Here is a 19,308-nt window from a genome sequence, read left to right on the forward strand (position 1 = left end):
TGGAAAAGCATATATAGTTTCACATTATTGTTATGTTTAGTGGCTTTCAATACCGATTTAGCGTTGTCTCTCCTGCTCTTAAGTGGTATGCTACCTTTCTTGGGGGAATATTTTATTTTACACACTAACGTCACATAACATAACATGGAACCCAAAGATACTAGAGCATTGACCACTTACACTTAGAAATACTAATGTTCACTTCGAAATTCCATTCACTTAGAAATACTAATGTTACCATTCAATTCGTAGTACTACATAAATAAAAATTACCGTTCAACACTCTTTCTCTTAATTTTATGTCTTTTACTAAATTCAAAAAGTAGAAGAATAGTAGAGAAAATACAACAAAAAGAAAGTAGTATTTTCTCTACTATTCTATTCGTAGTACTACATAAATAAAAGTTACCGTTCAACACTCTTTCTCTTAATTTTATGTCGTTTACTAAATTCAAAAAGTTAAATCAAGTTAACATTCTGATGTTTGATTTTAGTTTGTACATTCTTAGTTAGCAAAAACATGTTTATAAGTTAACAAAGTTATGAAAGCTAAGTTAATATTGCCTTCTTTAATATTTTTGTTTATTTGTTTGTTTGTTTGTTTGTCAAAAAAAATACCTTCCTTCATATGTTTACTTTTTCTATTAAAAAAACCCCATTCTTAATCAATTTAAATGTGTTTTGATTCTAAATATTTATATTAGTTGTAACAATTTTATGATTTTTTCTTCAAAAATGTTTTTAAATGTGAAAGTTCTTTAACACAGTCTACTGCTGCTATGTACTTAACTTCTGTATTTTATAAAACAAGTATTGATTGTATTTCATACTGCAACTCGCAGGATTTCCTTCATGAAGAATCGCATATCTGATTGTGCTTCTGTGGGTTTATTTATCACCTCTATAATCTGTACCATAGAAAACTTTGACTTTCCTGTTGAAGTAGAACAGTTCTCTGAACATTTATAATGAAGACCAAAATGTCAGGACTTAGAAAAGAAGGTCTAGTTTATAGAGCTTTTCTCTCTGAAGCTGGAAGTGAGGAGTGATGACATAGTCATGTTGACACTGACTGCAATGACACAGCTCGCAAAGGAAACAAACGTTTTAAATTTGAAAAAAAAAATAACTGTACATTGAAACTGTACTGTACATTGAAAAGTAGCTTTAATTTAGGGAAATTAAAAAAACTGTACATTGAAAAATAGCTTTAAGTTAGGGAGAAAAAATATTTTTACTATGAGCATTTGTAACGTTTAAAAAGTGATAGATTATACATGCTAGGTTTTCTTAAAAGCTGCAGGTTTTTCCTCCTGTGCATTTATTATTAAATCATGAAGGGAAAACTGTAGCATTCATTATCTTTTCTCCATCTGCATACTAAGTGGGAGAGTTCTTCTAGTTAACCCCCCCAAAAAAAAACTTAATTTGGCATTGTTTTGAATTTATATTGGTCCCCCCCCCTTGCAGTCAAAGAAGAACTTATGTTTGACTGCCCTTGAAATCAATAGTTTATTCAAAATTTAATCTAATCTAAGACTGCTTTTTTTTTTACATAATTATAAATTTTACATTTTACAGTATTTATTTATGTTTATTCATATCAGATCTCACAATCAAAAATATCGACCATTATTTCTTGTTTTCCATTGTGACTTAAGGCTGCCACTCCTTTTAAACTCGATTTGAAGGAAAACTTGATGATGACTTTATAAATCGATGGAAGCAAAGCAATGCTACACAACCCCTTCCCTGTGATAGCTATTATGAAAGATAATCTTTTAAAGTTACTGAGGAACTTCACATATCTGCTGGTTCTGGTAGTCTTGGTTTCATGCTGAGTCTTTGAATTTTCTTCAGTAGCCTTGAATTCAGGTGTTTCCCCAAGTTCTGTTTTCTTGGAATGTGATTCTTGGAAAGGAATACCTGTTTCTTTCATTAGAAAACATGATTTTACTCTGTTGATTGAAACTCTTTTAACTTTTCCCTGAATTTCGGTATCGACATGCTTATCCTTTCTTGTTCTTACAGGATATGGTCCAAGATAGACAGGCTGTTGTGAAGCATTGTTGATTTTGTTGTATGGGAATGCATGAGAATAGTTGGAAAGTTGTTTAAAAACAAAGATTGTTCTATTTTCATGGGTTGTGGTAGATTTTGACTTTATATCTCTTATTATTTTCTGAAGGATTTAAGAAAATTCAAACTGTGTCATGTGAGGTACTATTAAAAGGAATTCTGGTAATGCTGAGGGGGTTCCGTGTACAAGTTCTGCTGATGAGCAACTCAAGTCTTCTTTGGCAGCAGATGTTATGCCTAAAAGAATAGAAGGCTATATTATATGATTTTGATTCCAGAAAGTAATGTTTTAGGCTTGCTTTTAAAGTTTTTGTTATCTTTCTATCAAGCCATTTGCCTGCAGATGATACGCAATTGTAATTATTTGTACAAAAACCAAGATATTTTCCGAAGGCTTAAAAAAGTTGGCTATCAAATTGATGTCTTTGGTTATGCGTTATGTGATTTGGAATTCCAAGATATTAAAAGGTATAAACAAAAGCTTTAATGATTGAAACCATTGTATAAAACAGTCGATGATAGAAGATATTTAAATCCTTTGCAGATGAATAATGGACCAACCAAATGTATGTTTAATTGCCGGACCATTTAATTGCTGGACTCTGTGTCTAGGTACATTAAATTCTAAGTTGACTGTGTATATCTACAAACTGTTGACCGTTGACATGATAAACAGGCTGTAGTCCATAGCTGGCAGTCTTTATTCATGCTGGGCCATATGAAATGTTTTGTTATCAATTTTATTATGGAATTTATTCCAAGATGATGGCACAATAAATTGATGTGACCGAAGCGACACTACAAAATGGGACAGTAATAATTATTTATTTATTACTAATGGGTAGAATCCATGTCTTAAAAAACACATTTTAAATTAGAATTTTATGCATTTAATAAAAATATGCTGCATAGGAAAATAAATTTTAGGATGAAAAATGACTTTAATTTTTATTTTTAAAACATTATCATCTTAGATTTATTTAAAAACTCATTTCCTATTCATATCTCAAAAACAAAATAGCTATGGATGATTTCTACATAACCTACAAACTTCCATATTTTTACTGATGAATTCAACCTCAACAGAATTAAATATTTGTATCTCAATTTAACTTCAAAAATTGATTATTCTAAATCTTATGTTTGTATACAAGTATAATTTGCTTTAGGGGGAAGTCTTTGATGATAATATCCAGTGGCCCTTTCAATTATAAGCAAATGTTTGTTTAAAGCTATATTATGCAGTAAATGCCACAAAATATCTTTGGACGAAAACATCTTCAGAATCATTTTTATTCGTTGCATTTGGTACATACAGAAACAAAGAGAAAATTATTGTAAATTCTAGCAAATTTTGACGCTGTTAAACATTTCTGTAGTAGAAGAGAGCAAGCTTTATTTACAATATTTTTGTCATATTTGAAATATTCAGAAGTATTAAATGCATATGTGACACAAGTTTCAAATCTGAAAATAAATTTTGCATATAAAAAGAAATTAAGTGAAACGGCAGATGATTCTCAGTAAAAGTTTATTTAAAAATTCCAAGTTTAAAATAACTGGTACAGTTCATTAAAGATTTTAACCATATTTGGTGTAAGTCTGTGATCTATATTTGGTGCTATTATCGATTATAACAAATATAACAAATTTCAAAATGTGTCAATGTATAAATTCACATATATCTTCGAAAGTTTTAAATAAAAAACTCTAAATGCATACTTGTATACCTGGAAATATATCTGTACGTGGTAAAAACTATATAATTCAAAATATTTTTTTAATTAATTAAAATTATTTAATTAATATTCAATTCAATTAACATTGTGGGGTTAAAATTGGGAAAGCTAATTTTAAAAAATTATTACTGCAGCCGATTTTTACAAAACGTGGCATGCTGCCATAATTTTAAGTGCAGAATCGAAATATAGAAAAAAGTCAGTATGTCATTCCAGAAAATGTCCAATTTTGTGTCAAAATACCTTATGTTAAAACAGTGCTATATGTATAAATGTAATGTATCTTCACTCGGGCTTTTGAGACATATAAAGGCAGGTTGAATTTAGTGATCAGCTGACTACAGCAGGAATTAGTGAACTGTAATGTCTTTTTTAGAGGGGGGCTCATTCTATATGATTATGCTGTACTGTCTCCATACCAACAAATTGCTAATATGTGCTCTGATGCCTGAAGCAGCAAGGGAGACAAGGATGAAGTTGTATGAACAACTTTTAGAGCGCTAAAATCTCTACTATTTCCACATTATTGTTATGGAAGGTGAATTTTTTCTTTCTTTATCATGCAGATAAATAATGCTAATAATGCCCTAGAAAGTTTCATTACAAATTTTTAAATGAGTAGAAAAAAATTTTAAATGGGCTCTATGCAGACCACTGATTCTAATTGCACACGTCTACCCTAATATAGTAATAAATATTTTGGTAATTAACATTTTATTATTAGGAGTGACCTTTTTTTTTTTTTTTTTTTTTTTTTTTAGGTACTACCAAATTATGAAGATTCTGTCTGCCTTATGGGATTACGTCCTTTTCTAGGAGTAGATCATTTAGTGATGTCTGAGAATTATTTAATACTTGTTTCATCTCTAGAAGACTCAGTTTCGAATTCAGAGTATGTTTAAAATATCCTGCTATTGTGATATTAGCTTAAATATCTATGTATAATGTTTTTGCATGTATCAAATTAGTTTATTTTGCAACTGTCAGTTTGAATATGTGTATGCTTTTAATATATTTTAAATAAACTCTTCTTTTAGTAATTCTAAAATACTTAAAACTTTCATATTATATTTTTTATATAGAGTGGATGGTGGAAACAAATCTACTCTGTATTCCCTTAAGAAACCAGTTGCTGTTCAAGTTTTTTCTGATTTGGTAAATTTATATATTTCTGTATCATATTTTAGATGCTATAGTAAGGAGTAATACTATTTAGTAATTTCATATAACTGTTTTGTAAACCTTTTTTTATTATATTTTATTTATTTTATTCTTCAATTTTTTATCATGTTTCAGACTAAAGGTTTTTAATTGCAGAAAACTGATTATTCTCATTTAATTTTTTGAAATTATCTAGATTACAGCTTAAATAGAATCTAGACTATCTATCTTGAACTACTTTTCTCAAAAAGAAATTTTCTCATGTTTTGAGTTTACTTGTAATAAGTTTAACCTTTTCCCACGAGCTATAAATGTGAATTTTCTACATATTGTAGCCAGTTAATCAGCGCTATGACAGAAAAAGATGATCTGCCATTTCATACTCTGCATTAAGTAGCAAATTTTAAATCTATGCACTAGAATAAATTTCTTTGAAATTAAATTTCTTTTTTATAATGTCAAGAATGCATGGGCCATATATATCCCAGCTCTCAGGAAAAGTTTAAATTCAATGCATTTTCTTGCTTGATTATTTTCATCAAAACTCATGTATTTCTAATTATTTTCATCAAAACTCATGTATCTAAAATTATTTAATTTAAGATCAGTTAAAAATTTAAAACTCAGCAGTGTAGCCACATCCTTCAGCTACACAATCTCCAGCTGAGAAACTTCCTTTCCGTGGCAGTTTGTATATCAGCACACCACATAGGTAGTAGATGGAGCAGGTGCACTTTACATATTTTTTCAGAAAACATAAAGTAGACTGTTCCTCTCTTTGTTCTTTTTAGTAGGCACTGAAAATTTCAGACTATGATTATTGAAGCAAGGATAAGTGATAAGCAGTTGGTCAGGTTTACCAATCTTCTCATGGAAATCACTTCACTTAAATTACAAAATTCAAAGGGATTGAAAATGTGGAAAATTTTTTTGTTGTGATTTGTTTTTTTGTATGCCACATTAATAGATGCAAACAGGGTACATAAAAAGAAGTTTATTGTTATTGCAGTTGGCAAGAAAAGAAATCATAAATTTTTAGACAGATGTCTTTTGTAGAAAAGTAATGAAGTTATAACCAAGTTTGACATTATATTGATCATAAAAAAAAAGATATTTAATGAGAAAACTTTGACAGCAAAATAGCTGAAAATGTTTCGTTTGTGGATATAAAAAAGAGTTTAAAATAGTAAATAATTATAAATTAATATTGAAATATAAAAAACAGTTACAAAACATTATTTGTAGATTTAGCTTTTTGATAACTATTATGATTTGATGGTATTTAATCACTTTAAGTTATCTAGAACTCATATACATGTTTCTACTAGTTTTAGAACTTAATTTATTCAACTAATTCCAATGAAGCTGTAATGTTACAAATAGCAAATATATTGCAAATACAGTCAAAAGTCGTTAATCCGGACTCGTCGGGACTTCGGCGATTCCGGATTATCGATTTTTCCGGATTATAGATCATCAGTTTAAATCTCGTAAGATGGCATGCAGAAATTCTAAAATTAAAAGTATGAAACCGTAATTTATGAAATAAAGAACAATTATGATCTAAAGGGTATCAAAATTTGCAAAAAGAAAAAGCTTAATATTTATTTGTTTACTTTATTAAACATTTCTTTCAATGTAAGTTGTTTAAGTTTTGCTTCGTTTCATGTGATAATACTTTCTCTTTAATTCTATTACACAGACATAATTTCTTGTTCAGTTACAAAGTTCCGCTGTTCAAGTCCTATAATTGTTGTGTCGAGAACACCGACTAATTTGTCAATCGAAATTTTTTCGTTTTCAATAACCTCTGTCATTTTCTTCGCTATCGGAAGCGAATTATAATGACGAGGAACTTGTTTTAAATCATATCAAAGACGGAGCATATCGAGATGAAGTACTACATTTGGTAAGGAATTATAAGCCAAATAAAATAAAAACATCTGCGCTGAAGATAAGGATAGTGCTGACAGATCAACTTCCAATTCATTACGCGCCCGCCGCGGCGTTCCCCCCGCCGAGCAGCGTGAAATTAATAAACAGATTTCGGATTTTAAAACATACTTTCGCTTTAGATCCTTTACATATTAACAAATATATATCGGAAATTCTATTTGATATAATCGAAAGTTTAAGCTTACTTTTATAAAATTGCTCTTACAGTCTGCAAAAAATAATAAGCCCGATCCAATTCGAAAATTAAGAAACAACGCAATCATCAACATTAACTGAAATAGATAATTAGATAATTTTAGCTTATACGTCCATTATACATAAAACGCGCACGCGAAAACGTATTCTACACTTGTGCACACTCATATGCGCAGTCGTAAAAGGTCTTACGCGCATGCGTAAACGCCTATGCGCATGTGTTAACGCGGCGCATGCGCAGAAAGTTTTCAGTTTTGAGGTCCAGATTATAGATCATTCCGAGTTATGGGTGTCCGAATTAACGACTTTTGACTGTATATCTAGTGAATGTGAAATGAATTCCTAGAAATCTCATAGAAGATCAGATACAAAGATGAGCACAAGCATTTTTAAATATTTGAAATGATTCTATATTTCTTAACCTCAGTTGTTAAAAAAATGGTTAAGAAAACCAGAATGGTGTGACAAAAGGTGATATCATTCTATAACAAACAAAAGGTAGGTTCATCAGTATGACCTATAATCAAAATAGTGGTCAAATGTTTGAAAACATGTAATTCATCATTGCTGAACAAATTCTATTCATCTTTCTCAGCAGATAAAGTCTTGCTTTAGCTGTTCTTTGATGTTTACGGGATGATTTTACACCACATTGTGTTCCCTATGACAGATAATAAAAGGTTACTATTACTCAAACATTCTGAAAACCCATTTCCATGGTGTCATAAGAAAAACAAAAATGGGGGTTTGTCAAGAAGCTGTCAGAAAAGAAAACTGGCATCATCAAGAGACTGTCATTTTTGCCCCAAGCGTCCAATCATACATTGGGTCAATCATTCATTAAGAAACAGTCAGTTTCAAAGTGAAAAACATTACATTACAACTGTAGTGCTAAAAGGAAAGTAAAAAAATAGTTTATTTGGTACTTACGTATTAACGCAACCAGGCCAAAATTCGCATAAATCGCCAAATTTGGCGACCCTACTTACGGCAACCCTACGTATAGACGGAAGTTTATTTGTAAAAAGAAAAAATAACACTGGGCATGTACTACCACAGCAATGGGTTTTCGGCGGAATTTGCAGAGAAAAGAAAGAGACTTTTTTGGTTACTGTAACTAACAGAAGTGCCGTTACCCTCATGGAATAAATTTGTGAAAATATCAAGGAAGGAAGCATCATTTATTCGGATTGCTGGAAAGGATACAATACAAGTGAGTTCGAAAATGCTGGATTTCTGCATGGAACTGTTAATGACAAATATAACTTTGTGGATCCCAACACGGGCCTTCACACACAACATGTAGAGCGCATATGGGGCTCAGCCAAATGGCGCAACAAAAAACGGAGAGGAACAGCCCATCATCATCTTGACTCATACCTTATTGAATTTATATGGTGCCAAGCTGAAGCTGTTAATGGCGAAGACGGTTTTCAATCAGTGCTAAAAGCAATAGCCAAAAGATTTCCGCCGAAAAAATAATTCTGCAACTTATTCAAATTCGAAACCGGAAGGGTTTAATTGCTATTTTATATTTTAAAACAAAATAATATAAAAAAACTGTATTAAAAATTATCTGTAATTAATAATAAATGTACATTTTCTTTCTATTCATACTTTTTTACTCAAACTTACAAATCGCGCCAACCTGGTTGCGATAATACGTAAGTACCGTTTATTTTATGTACTTGAATTATTTATAAAATGCTGTAAAAATGTGTTTAGAGTGAAGAATGCTAGTTTGGAAAAGAATTTTTTTTTTTTTTTTTTTTTTTTTTTTTTTAATTCTGGGTAAACAAATCTTAATTAAAACTTTTTATGCATACTTCGTATTTTTAGTGTTATAATAATTTTAAACTTAAAATCTTAAATGGTTGTTTGGACTGAACCTACTAGCCTAACATAGGCTATATAGAGATAAATTATTGCCAGTCCAAGAACAAAGAACTGACAACTGAATAAGTAATAACGTATAAGGTATTCCTCCCGCCTTCTTAGTGAGCCTTCGTTGTGTAGTGGTCTGCACGCTGAGCGCGTAATTGAGAGGTCCGCAGTTCGATTCCTGGCGAAGGTGTTGTATATTTTTCATCTTGCCTGCTTCCAAAATATACTTAATGTCTCTGCAAACTAAAATTTTATTTTCGATCCCACTTTATGGTACACAAATCACAGCACAAGCTGAAGAATTTCCAGCTTTCATATAATTACCACAGCTAGTCTAAAGCTGCTAACAATTACAGTTAAACTATCTAATACCTAAAAATGCTCTGCCTCTAGCTGCATAAAATCTATTTCAGTCTCCAATTACCTGTTATCATTGTTAATAAATAATAGTGGTTAGGGAACAACGCTGGGAAAATCTCATATCAGGTATTTCATAAGGCAAGACCTTTTATTTTGTATATGAAAATAAATTTTTGTTCTTTAACCCTTTGATGGTTATGAATGAATTCAGCTCGCAATCGAATCATGCTTCATAATGCGCGCAAACGAGTTCCGCTCGGGAGCAAGATTTTGACCAAAATGGTTAGTAACGAGCGCTACTCGCGTAGTGAAATTTTTCCCCAATACGCGCTGACGAGCTGACTTCGTTCGCCATTATTATTCTGCACTGATTGTGTTTCAAACGAATTATTAAACGAATTTAGTTAGTTTTACTGTCTACAGATGGCAGTACGAGTTCCATGAATTTCTTTGCATAATGAAAGTGGATTTTTTTTTTTTTTTTTTTTTTTTGACCTTGTTCATTTTATACGTATTTTGGCGTGGTTTTTAGGGTATTTGTACAGTAAAATGGCTCAAAAGCGAAAGTTAGATAGTTATGATGATGATTATGATTGTGATACAGAAAGCTTATCAAGTTTTGAATCTGATGAAGACTTTGTTCACAGTATTTCAAGCTCAGAAGACAATTCAAGCGATGAGGAAGATTTTTTGAGTGTTCGACAGTGATGTATAATTGATTCAAGTTCTCACGCTCCTAGCCGATTTAGTTTTACTGGTGATGTAGGCATGACAGCTTGCATGACAAATATTTCTGATCCACTAGAGTATTTTGAGCTGTTTTTTACTGATGAGATTATAAATTGTATTGTTACGGAAACCAATATTTTTGCTGCTGAAAATTTAAATAAATTTAAGAGCAAAGAATACTATGATGTAACCCGATCTCGACAAAGGAAATATTACAAGAAAATATTTCGTTATTTATTGGACATAACAATTTTTAATGCTTTTCAGCTGTGGAAAAAAAAGGGGAATAAAAAATCAAATTTGGAATTCAGAATTGAACTAGCTGAAAGAATTGTTGAGAAATATCACACTCATAGACATTTGAAATTAAAACCTGCTGAAACAGTTTCGAATACTTTAAGATTGTCAGCACGCCACTTTCCTGATTATATTCCACCTACAGATAAAAAGAAAGAACCTACTAGACGATGTGTGGTATGTTGCAGCAAAAATGATGCTAATGGAAAAAGAATTCGCCGTGAAACACGTACGTATTGCAAAGACTGTAATGCCCCATTATGTGCAATTCCATGTTTTAAAGTATATCACACACAAAAAGATTTTTAGGTAATTACTGTATTTATACGGTTCTTCATAAAGTTTTACATTAGTTGTATTTATTTAGTCCATTCAATTTAATATTTGTCTTATATTTATAATTAACTATTATTATTTATATAATTGGTTATAATCATTTATAATTTACTGTTTAATAATTATTTTAAAGTACGTAAAAACTGTTATTTATGTACTACAAATACTTTAAGAAATTTTTTAAACGTGCGAGGCGAGCTATCTACGGCATCGCCAGAGAAAGGTGACATTTTCGGAAGAACAGCGGGGGAAAACAGCTGCCACTTTCGACTACTGTTTACTCCTAATGCTGCGCGAATTAAGTAAACGGAAACTGCTCATTTCCATAACCATCAAAGGGTTAAGAGACCATAAGTAATTTTTGAGATAAAGGAAATCAGAAAGGGAAACATTAGAAGCTTTTAATGATTCACCATGATAACACTACATAATTACATTTTAACAAATTAAAAGCAAGACAGAAACAAATATATAATGGGCATGCATGCCTTTCTTAGTTCTTAATGCTGAAACAGCTAACACTTAAAAAGAAGAATATAGGTGTATGGAGAAATCAGGATGCTGTTTTTATTTGTGGTCATGAATTTGCAACTATAGGACTGGTTTATTTGTTGCTATATGTATTTCTGATATGAAATGTCCAAATCTATGAAAATGCAGTTAATGTAATTATGAAGAATTCATGAGCATAAAAATTCAGTAATGATGGAATAGTGTATTACCAAATATATCCTTCAGAGGGTTACAATATTCTTATTTTACATTGTAACACATAAAAAATTTTGAATAAGTTGAATTATTTTGAAATTGATGAATGCGATCTCAGCTCTTTAAAATGCTTTCAAGTCTGTATTAATAAGCTAATTAAAGTGAGAAATATTACAAAGAAAACTTTATCTCTAGTCAAAAATCACATCTATGTAATTCCAAATAAAAACAGAAAGGTAAGATCCTGCTGCAAAAATTCATTCAAAATTGAAAACCCATGTATAAGTTTAATATAAAGTCTTCGTATAAATCCAGCTATATATATTGCCAAAAGTATGAGCAGCTGGTCATCTAACTTATGATATAAAATAAAAGTCAGTACTGATTTATTTACCTTCAGTTCCCGTTCAAAAAATAAGGATGAAAGGACTGTAGAATAGAAGGGCACTTCAAAAACCAATAGTTTCTTTTCCTTAATTCTCCGAGCTTTTAGGCAGGTACATCCTTTATAATAGCATGGCTAATTTTACTTTCTTCTCCAATGTGGTAACTATTTTTAAATAATCACAAAACATTCTGTGTATTACCTGGGTAATGCTTTTATGAGTAAAATGCAAAATTTCATTTCTGTTATATAGTGAAATATCTCCAGACAAGAAAGATCTGCATAGTTTTAAACTAAAATTTATAAATTATACATGTTAAGCAGTGTTATAAATTGAATTGAAGATAATATTATCTACAAGAGATTCAATAAAGATTGTAATAATGAGACAGCAGATGATGATATTCATCTAGACTTTATCTTAGCAAAAAGAGATCTCCAAGAATTGTTAAAAAAAAAATTCTGAATCAAGTTAATATTGAAAAATCTGATTAATGCATATTAATAAAGTCAAAATATTTTTTCCAGTTATTTAACCAATAATGTCTTCTTGTGATTGAATAATTTGTGAATAAATTTGAACTCATACATACGTTTCAAACTTCAGTTGCAAAAGATTTATTTAAAGTTCTTGACTTACACATGGAATTATGTGATACTTTTTCGACACTGAAGTATAAAATCCAATTTGCATTCCTTTGTGTTCAAATTTTGCAATCATAGCTTACTACTAATTTATGAGTTACAGAAATTTTTAATATACTTGCCTGTAATGCCAATGAAAAATTAACTTTTATAATTAAAACTTATTTATTTGCAAATTGAAAAAGATTATTCTGAGCTGTATATTTTGAATCAATTTTATGTGAAAATTTTCATGACATGTACTTAATTCTCTTTTCAGTTGGAAGTTGCAGAGAGCCATAAAACTTCAAGCCCAGGTACATATTATAACCTTCTAAGCGAAGCTCATATGATTTTAAGAGCAGAGCTTTTTCTAAAAAAATTCAGAGACAAAGAAATTGAAACATTATTCAGGAAATCATGTTTATTATTGGCCGATTATTTTCTGTTGTAAGTATTTCATTTTATTGTCATTTTATAACTCTTAGAACAATATAAAATTTGCTTTTAATTAAAAAATAATTTAATTTCAAATTAATAATTTAATAATGGTTGTTTAACAATGTCCTCTTAATGTAAAAGAATTCATTTCTAGTAGATGAGTATCTTGCAGAACTAAATGCAGTGGAACACAAAATCCAAACCTCTTTTCCTTTTTTAATGAGGGCTGTAAAAATATTTATCAATTTGTTGTATAAATATCACTTATATAAGTATCACTTATCAGTATTAGTTGATGTGTTTTTACATAATTTTTTGTATATGTACAAAGTTTGGCAAAAGAGTGATGAGGAAGCTCGCATTCCAGAGGAATTGATGACTCAGAAACTTTTCTGCATGTGAGAGGTTACATAATACCTTTTTGACCGTCGGAAATAATTTCTACTCTTTCTATGAATATATGCCTGTTCAGAACGTATTTCTGAATGTGATTTGTTTGCAATAATGAAACATCAGAATTTTGTACGATAGGGTTCAATAAGTTTTCATGTAAAGCCTGAGGAGACTAAAACTGTGGGAAAGGGGAAACAGATGTGTGTAGGGCATACTTTAATAACAGCATAAGTTTTCAAGTTGCACAAAGCCTTTTCAGAGGGTCATGAATTTATTTAAGATGCAAGCCACTGTTTAAGTCCTTGTACACACAAAACAGCCAAAATATGAGTGAGAAATCTTGTGGTATCAGATCATCACCTAAGAATGAAGATGATTAAGAGGAAGTTAAATTGGAATCTTCAGTCCTGGAAATCTTAATCTGTAAATTGGGAAGGCAGAAGGTGTGCATGAGATTGAGATATAAAAAATTTCATATTCAAGTAGAGAAAGAATTTTAATGTATGTCTTTTTATCTTCTGGAATGTATGTAAACTGATAGGTGCACCTTTGGTAATACAGGTGTAGCTTAGCCATACCCAGGAAGTAGCCTGGGGGTCTGCCACCCCTTGCTACCAACCACTTGAGAGGACTTTTGACTGAACGTGTGTTTTGAGTGACCTTTTTGCTGCTATGCACTTGCAAACATGTTATACACCTTCTCCAAAATTCATACCTGAGCCCAATGATAGAGTTGCCATTAGCACTAACTACTATATTAAAGAGAAGGGGCTATCTAAACTAATAGCAGTCATCTAAAGATAACAATTTCTATTGATGAAACCTGGATTTTTCTGAAAAATCTATCTGAGTCAAGAGTAGCATCTTCTTCTTCTTCAATGGCCAGACAGCCCAGGATGGCCCCTTGAATTCCTCAGAATTGAATTCCAAGCTCTTCTATCCCTGTCCATGGACATCCAATTGGTTATTTTTAAAATTCCTAAATCTGTTTCCAAACAGTAAAGCCACCTAAGTTTAGGTCTCCCTCTTTTTTGGGTGCCGAATGGTCTGGCCGAGAAGATCTTTATAGTTACTCGATTTTCATCCATTCTGCACAGGTGTCTTGCCCATTTAATTCTCTGAATCCTTATGTATTTTACTATATCTATTTCTTTAAAGGATTGATAGAGTTCAGAGTTAGTTCTCCAGATATTGTTACATTTTATTCTACCAAAAATACTTCTCAAAATTTTTCTTTCAGAGACAGAAACGATACTTTTAGCTTTTTCTGTCATTGGCCAGGTCTCAGCAGAGTATGTAAGAATGAGTCTAATTAAGCTTTTGTAAATTAAAATCTTCGTTTTTCTGCTAGTGAAGTTAGACTTCAAATATTTTTAGTTTTATTTTGGTTGATTGCTAGATGCATTTTGCTGGCGACAGCCTCTAGAGATGTAAAAAGCCCCGTAAGTGACTCAGGAGTGCGTGCGACTATGTCAATATTGTCAGCAAACGCAAAAATCTGAACAGACTTGTTAAAGATAGTTCCACGAGTATTAATGTTGGAGTCTTTTATGATTTTTTGGAGGCAAGGTTTAAAAATTCTATTTTATAAATACAGAAAATAACATATTCAGAATCACTTTTCCCAGTTCTATCTGCATAATCCAATACAAATATATAAAATCAGAAAAGCATTTCAATATGGAGCGACTATTAGATGATGATGCAGCCTCCTAAAATCTAAGCATATGTAGTAACCAGGTTTTGTTAATTAATGAATTTTATTCATTGCAGTTGACAATGTTGACAGTTAGTTCATTATATTAAATCAATAACAGAAAAATTAATAGTTAGTAAAAATTAAATTCTAGTTTCGAGTCAAGTGATACTGAATAACTTCATCGTTGTAAAATCAAGGGTTTCTGTGTAACCAGGACCCTCGGTAGCATATAAAATTGGATTTCACCTTTCAGCACACATGCCATGCACAAAGTTTGCGACAAATTCGGTTTTTAATGCACATTTTTTGTATATTGCAGCTGAGACGTGTGAATGTCATTTCTATTCCTTCTTTCAACCTTTTCCACATCATGGAATGTGCCAACAGGAAGTCATATGACTTTTTTTTTTTTGTTTTGTTTTACTGGGCTTTTGTGCTATATGGCAGCTTCTTCATAAAAGTTACAACACCTAGTGGTTGTGGGTGAAAATTCGGAAAATAGTTTTTTCTCAAATATTTTGTAATTTTATGTTATTAGTTGGCGTGTATTATTTTAATTTGTATGAATTCAACTCTAATTCTTATATCGGTTTTCACTGCAAAAAAATATGTGCAACCAGCTGATTTTGCTCACATTCTTTAAGAATTATCTCATGAAGGGGAAAAAAGACAAGGAAACCTTTGGATGTGAGAACAATAGCAATCTAAGTGAGGAAAATATAGAGATAAATAACATCAGCAGTGAATCTGAACAATATATTTTGGATGATGAGACTAATAATGATATAGAAAGAAGAAATGATGATGGTATATTCTATGTTAGTAAGGATAAATCTTCTAAGTAGCGAAAACAGAAGTATGCAAACTGTTCAAAGATGAATAAGATGAATGTTGTAAGCATTACCTGGACTAAAACACCATGCCAAGGATATAAAGGATGAAATAGGAACATTTTTTAAAATAGTTGATGTAAATATCCTGGATGAAATTTTAGAATGTACAAATAAATATATAAGTTTGCTAAAAGAAAAAATACTCAAGAGACAAAGGTTGTTATATATCAGGGTTGGCCAAACTTCATGTCAGTAAGAGCTACACATTTGAATTCAGGAATGTTCGAGAGCCACATCTAGAATTTCTAAAAGCCACAAGTTCATATTTACATCATTATAGAAGTAGTGGAGGAGGTTTTAAATAGAAAGAAATCCCTGATAACTTTGTAAAAAGAGTATAAACTAATTAATTACTTCCTTTTGGACACTGAATAGTTTTAGTTTAAGATATTTCATACATATATTTTGTACGCATGAGCCGCACAAATTGCCTGCGAGAGCCATATCAGGCTCGCGAGCCGCACTTTGGCCACCCCTAGGAATAAAAAAAGGACAGCATTGTAAACACAATAGAAGTGATGGCACTGGAATTGAAATCAGAGCTCTCATGAGCTACAAGAGATTTTTATTTCTGGATTTATAGATTTATTTCGATGATAAATCAACAGGACAGGACAGATGAATATTATAACTAGCTTGGATTTTAAAATATAGTTATAAAATAATAAATTTTAAAATTTCTATAATGAAATACATCATTGCTTTCCCACCTGACTGATATAAGCGTTTAAAAATAATTTACAGTCATTTGAATGCGACATTATTTGTATTTTGCAATAATAAGGTTAATATTTTATGTTTTAACAAATTTATTATCAATATTCTCTCATTTCTGTCATTTTTCATGCCAAAAACAGTAAAATAAGAGATGTCATAAAAAATATGACACGCGCATGCTCATATAAAATTGCCAAGCGCATGGGCTGGGAGGTTAAGTAATCTTTATTTATTCCTCATTTTGGAATCATTTATCTTTATTTAGTATGTATAAAAATTCCCGTCTTTAGTTCTGTTGTGTTAAGCACCATATTTCCCCCAAAGAGCACATACTGAAATATTAATTTGCAGAAAGTAAAATTTTTAATAAAGTAGTACTGTAGTTCTCTTTTCTTTACAAAATGTAGCGTAGACAACATTTTCATGATTTTGTTATTCTGTAGAAAACTTAGTTCTTAAGAATGTTTGAAATTCCTGCATCAAAAATCTGTAGCTCTGTTTTATATATATATATATTTTCACTTTATCCAATTTCAGAGACTTGTTTCATTTGCTTAAAGTTCTCAATATGCTTGTGCTAATTGTTTCACTCAAACACACATGAACAGTTGCACATACTTATTGATCTTGTAGATATTGTAAAGGTGAATGATATTTTAAACATGTTTCATTTGCCTAACCAACAGGTCCATTATGAATTTTATTTGATGTAGTTGTCATATGTAATTTTTTTAAATACTATTTTTTTAATTTATTATTGCATTTAATTTTTGCTTTGTAGCTCAGATTCTGCACACAAACTGAATGCTATACCTTATTACCATTTATCAAACCTGACACCTGAAAGTGTAGTTCAACGAATTTTAGATTATCGTCATCAGGTAAAATTTTAATAGAAAAATTCATATTTTCCTGAAGTTACATGTGCTTATTTGTTCAAGCTATATTTTCACATGCAATCGTGTTATTAGTTTTAGTCTTAAATGCTAACTGTGCATGAGTTTTGGAAAAGTACTTGTTGTGAATTTGAATCAGTTGAAAATGCTATTCTCCTAAATTTGAACTCTTAAAATATAACAAGAATCTATTTTGAAAGAATGTCAATATAGAAAAGGGCCTTCCACATTCTCTGAAAGTTGAGGAATGACAAGAAATTTACACACATACACAAATTAATTAAGAAATGTAGTACAGAATCTTTTAATATTATGAAACAATAGTGCCATTACAATGCACTATTCTAGAGCTCTGTAACAAGGGTGATCTCTCACCACTGGATCTGTATATGATTTTAAGTATAACTGCATACTAAAGTGGTGATTTAAAACAAGCATTCATTCTGAAGAGGAAACAGATTTGTGCAAAATATATTTGCCAAGTGCCATAATTGTAGGATTTGATATAATTTATTTCTCAGATATGTATTTTAAGCAAAAACCAAAGAGAGTCAATTTTGTATCTCCAGTTAGAAAAGCACTTGTGAATTTGAATCAGTTGAAAATGCTATTCTCCTAAATTTGAACTAGTTCACTGACAAAATTTAAATCCTCCTAGTTCACTGACAAAATTTAAATATCCAAATATCCATCTTTTTCAAATCTTGAAAGAGGAAATTGGAAACATATTAGATTTATTTACAGCCTACAGCTTCGTGCCAATGTATATTTTTGATAGAAAATCAGAGTTTATTTATTGACATGCTGTCATGCTGTTTTCACATATGTTCTATACCTAAAATAATACCAATAAATATCAATTTTTAAAAATTATGTTGACAGTTTAATTTAAAAGTAGCTCAAAATTCCATTGCTGTAGTATTAATTGACAGATGAAAAATATTTTTATTTAATAATATATCTTTATTAGTAGCCCATGTGATAGTTTTAATTGAGTAGTACTAAAATGCTGATTTGCCAAAAGACAGTGCTTAGCAATGTGAAGACAAAGATTTTCTTCATGCTGCAAAACATATCTGCCTTGAAAACACATAAATATTTCAATAGTAATCAATAGTAATTTAGAAATTAATAAACAGTTTCTTATATGTAAGAGAGTTTTAGCTCTGTTTACTTCCATTTATTTATTTATTTTTGCTCCATTAATTGAGCAAAGTTACTTTAAATTTGGTGATTGATTTAAGACACATATCAAAACAAAATTTATGATAATATCTTCTTTAATGTTTTAAGCTATCAAGGAGTATTTTACTTTTCAGTGTATATGAATTATACAGTTATTACTTTTTATTACATATGAATATATATTAACTGTTTCATAACAAAAACATCCAAGATAGCCCTTCATTTAAATGACCAATGGCTGCCCAAATGGTCGAAATAGCATGCTGTGTTTCTATCCCCCTAAAGCACAGAATAGCCTAAGGTGTAGCTTCCCCAAATGTATTGTGTCAGTTCATCTTTATTGTAGACTGTCTTTCCTAAAAGGATTCCTTTATGGTTTTTTATCTTCAAGTTAAAGGAGACTTAGTATACACTCAGCGGCTAATAGTAGCTCCATGGTAGGAACTAGAAATGATATCTTTTGAAACTTTCACACCTCTTTATTCGTCAATGAATGGTAGAAGTTGTTGTAAGTCTGAAATGGAATTTGAGGCATTTTGACATTTTAAGCAAACAAGTTCAAAGGGTTAAACATCCATTTACTTAGTTTACACAAAGATATATATCATTATCTGAGGGCCCACCAGCGGCC

The 19,308-nt window shown here is 30.7% G+C and overlaps 1 protein-coding gene across 5 annotated transcripts in view; it reads left to right on the forward strand.

Moving 5' to 3' along the window:
- LOC118181879 (BLOC-2 complex member HPS3) overlaps positions 1-19,308 on the forward strand; it is an 83,549-nt gene that overhangs the window by 14,622 nt on the left and 49,619 nt on the right. For all 5 annotated transcript variants that reach the window (XR_015040908.1, XM_085816193.1, XM_085816194.1 and 2 more), the window contains 4 exons: positions 4,580-4,710; positions 4,901-4,973; positions 12,734-12,903; positions 17,378-17,477. Coding sequence is in view for 4 of the 5 variants with exons in the window: in XM_085816193.1 (XP_085672319.1) it covers positions 4,580-4,710; positions 4,901-4,973; positions 12,734-12,903; positions 17,378-17,477 (474 nt within the window). In the remaining variant the exon portion in view is untranslated. The remainder of the gene's footprint in view (positions 1-4,579; positions 4,711-4,900; positions 4,974-12,733; positions 12,904-17,377; positions 17,478-19,308) is intronic.

This window comes from Stegodyphus dumicola, chromosome 4, assembly GCF_044657685.1.
Source record: "Stegodyphus dumicola isolate Sdum_Otavi_A_Nest chromosome 4, ASM4465768v1".
NCBI lineage: Eukaryota > Metazoa > Arthropoda > Arachnida > Araneae > Eresidae > Stegodyphus > Stegodyphus dumicola.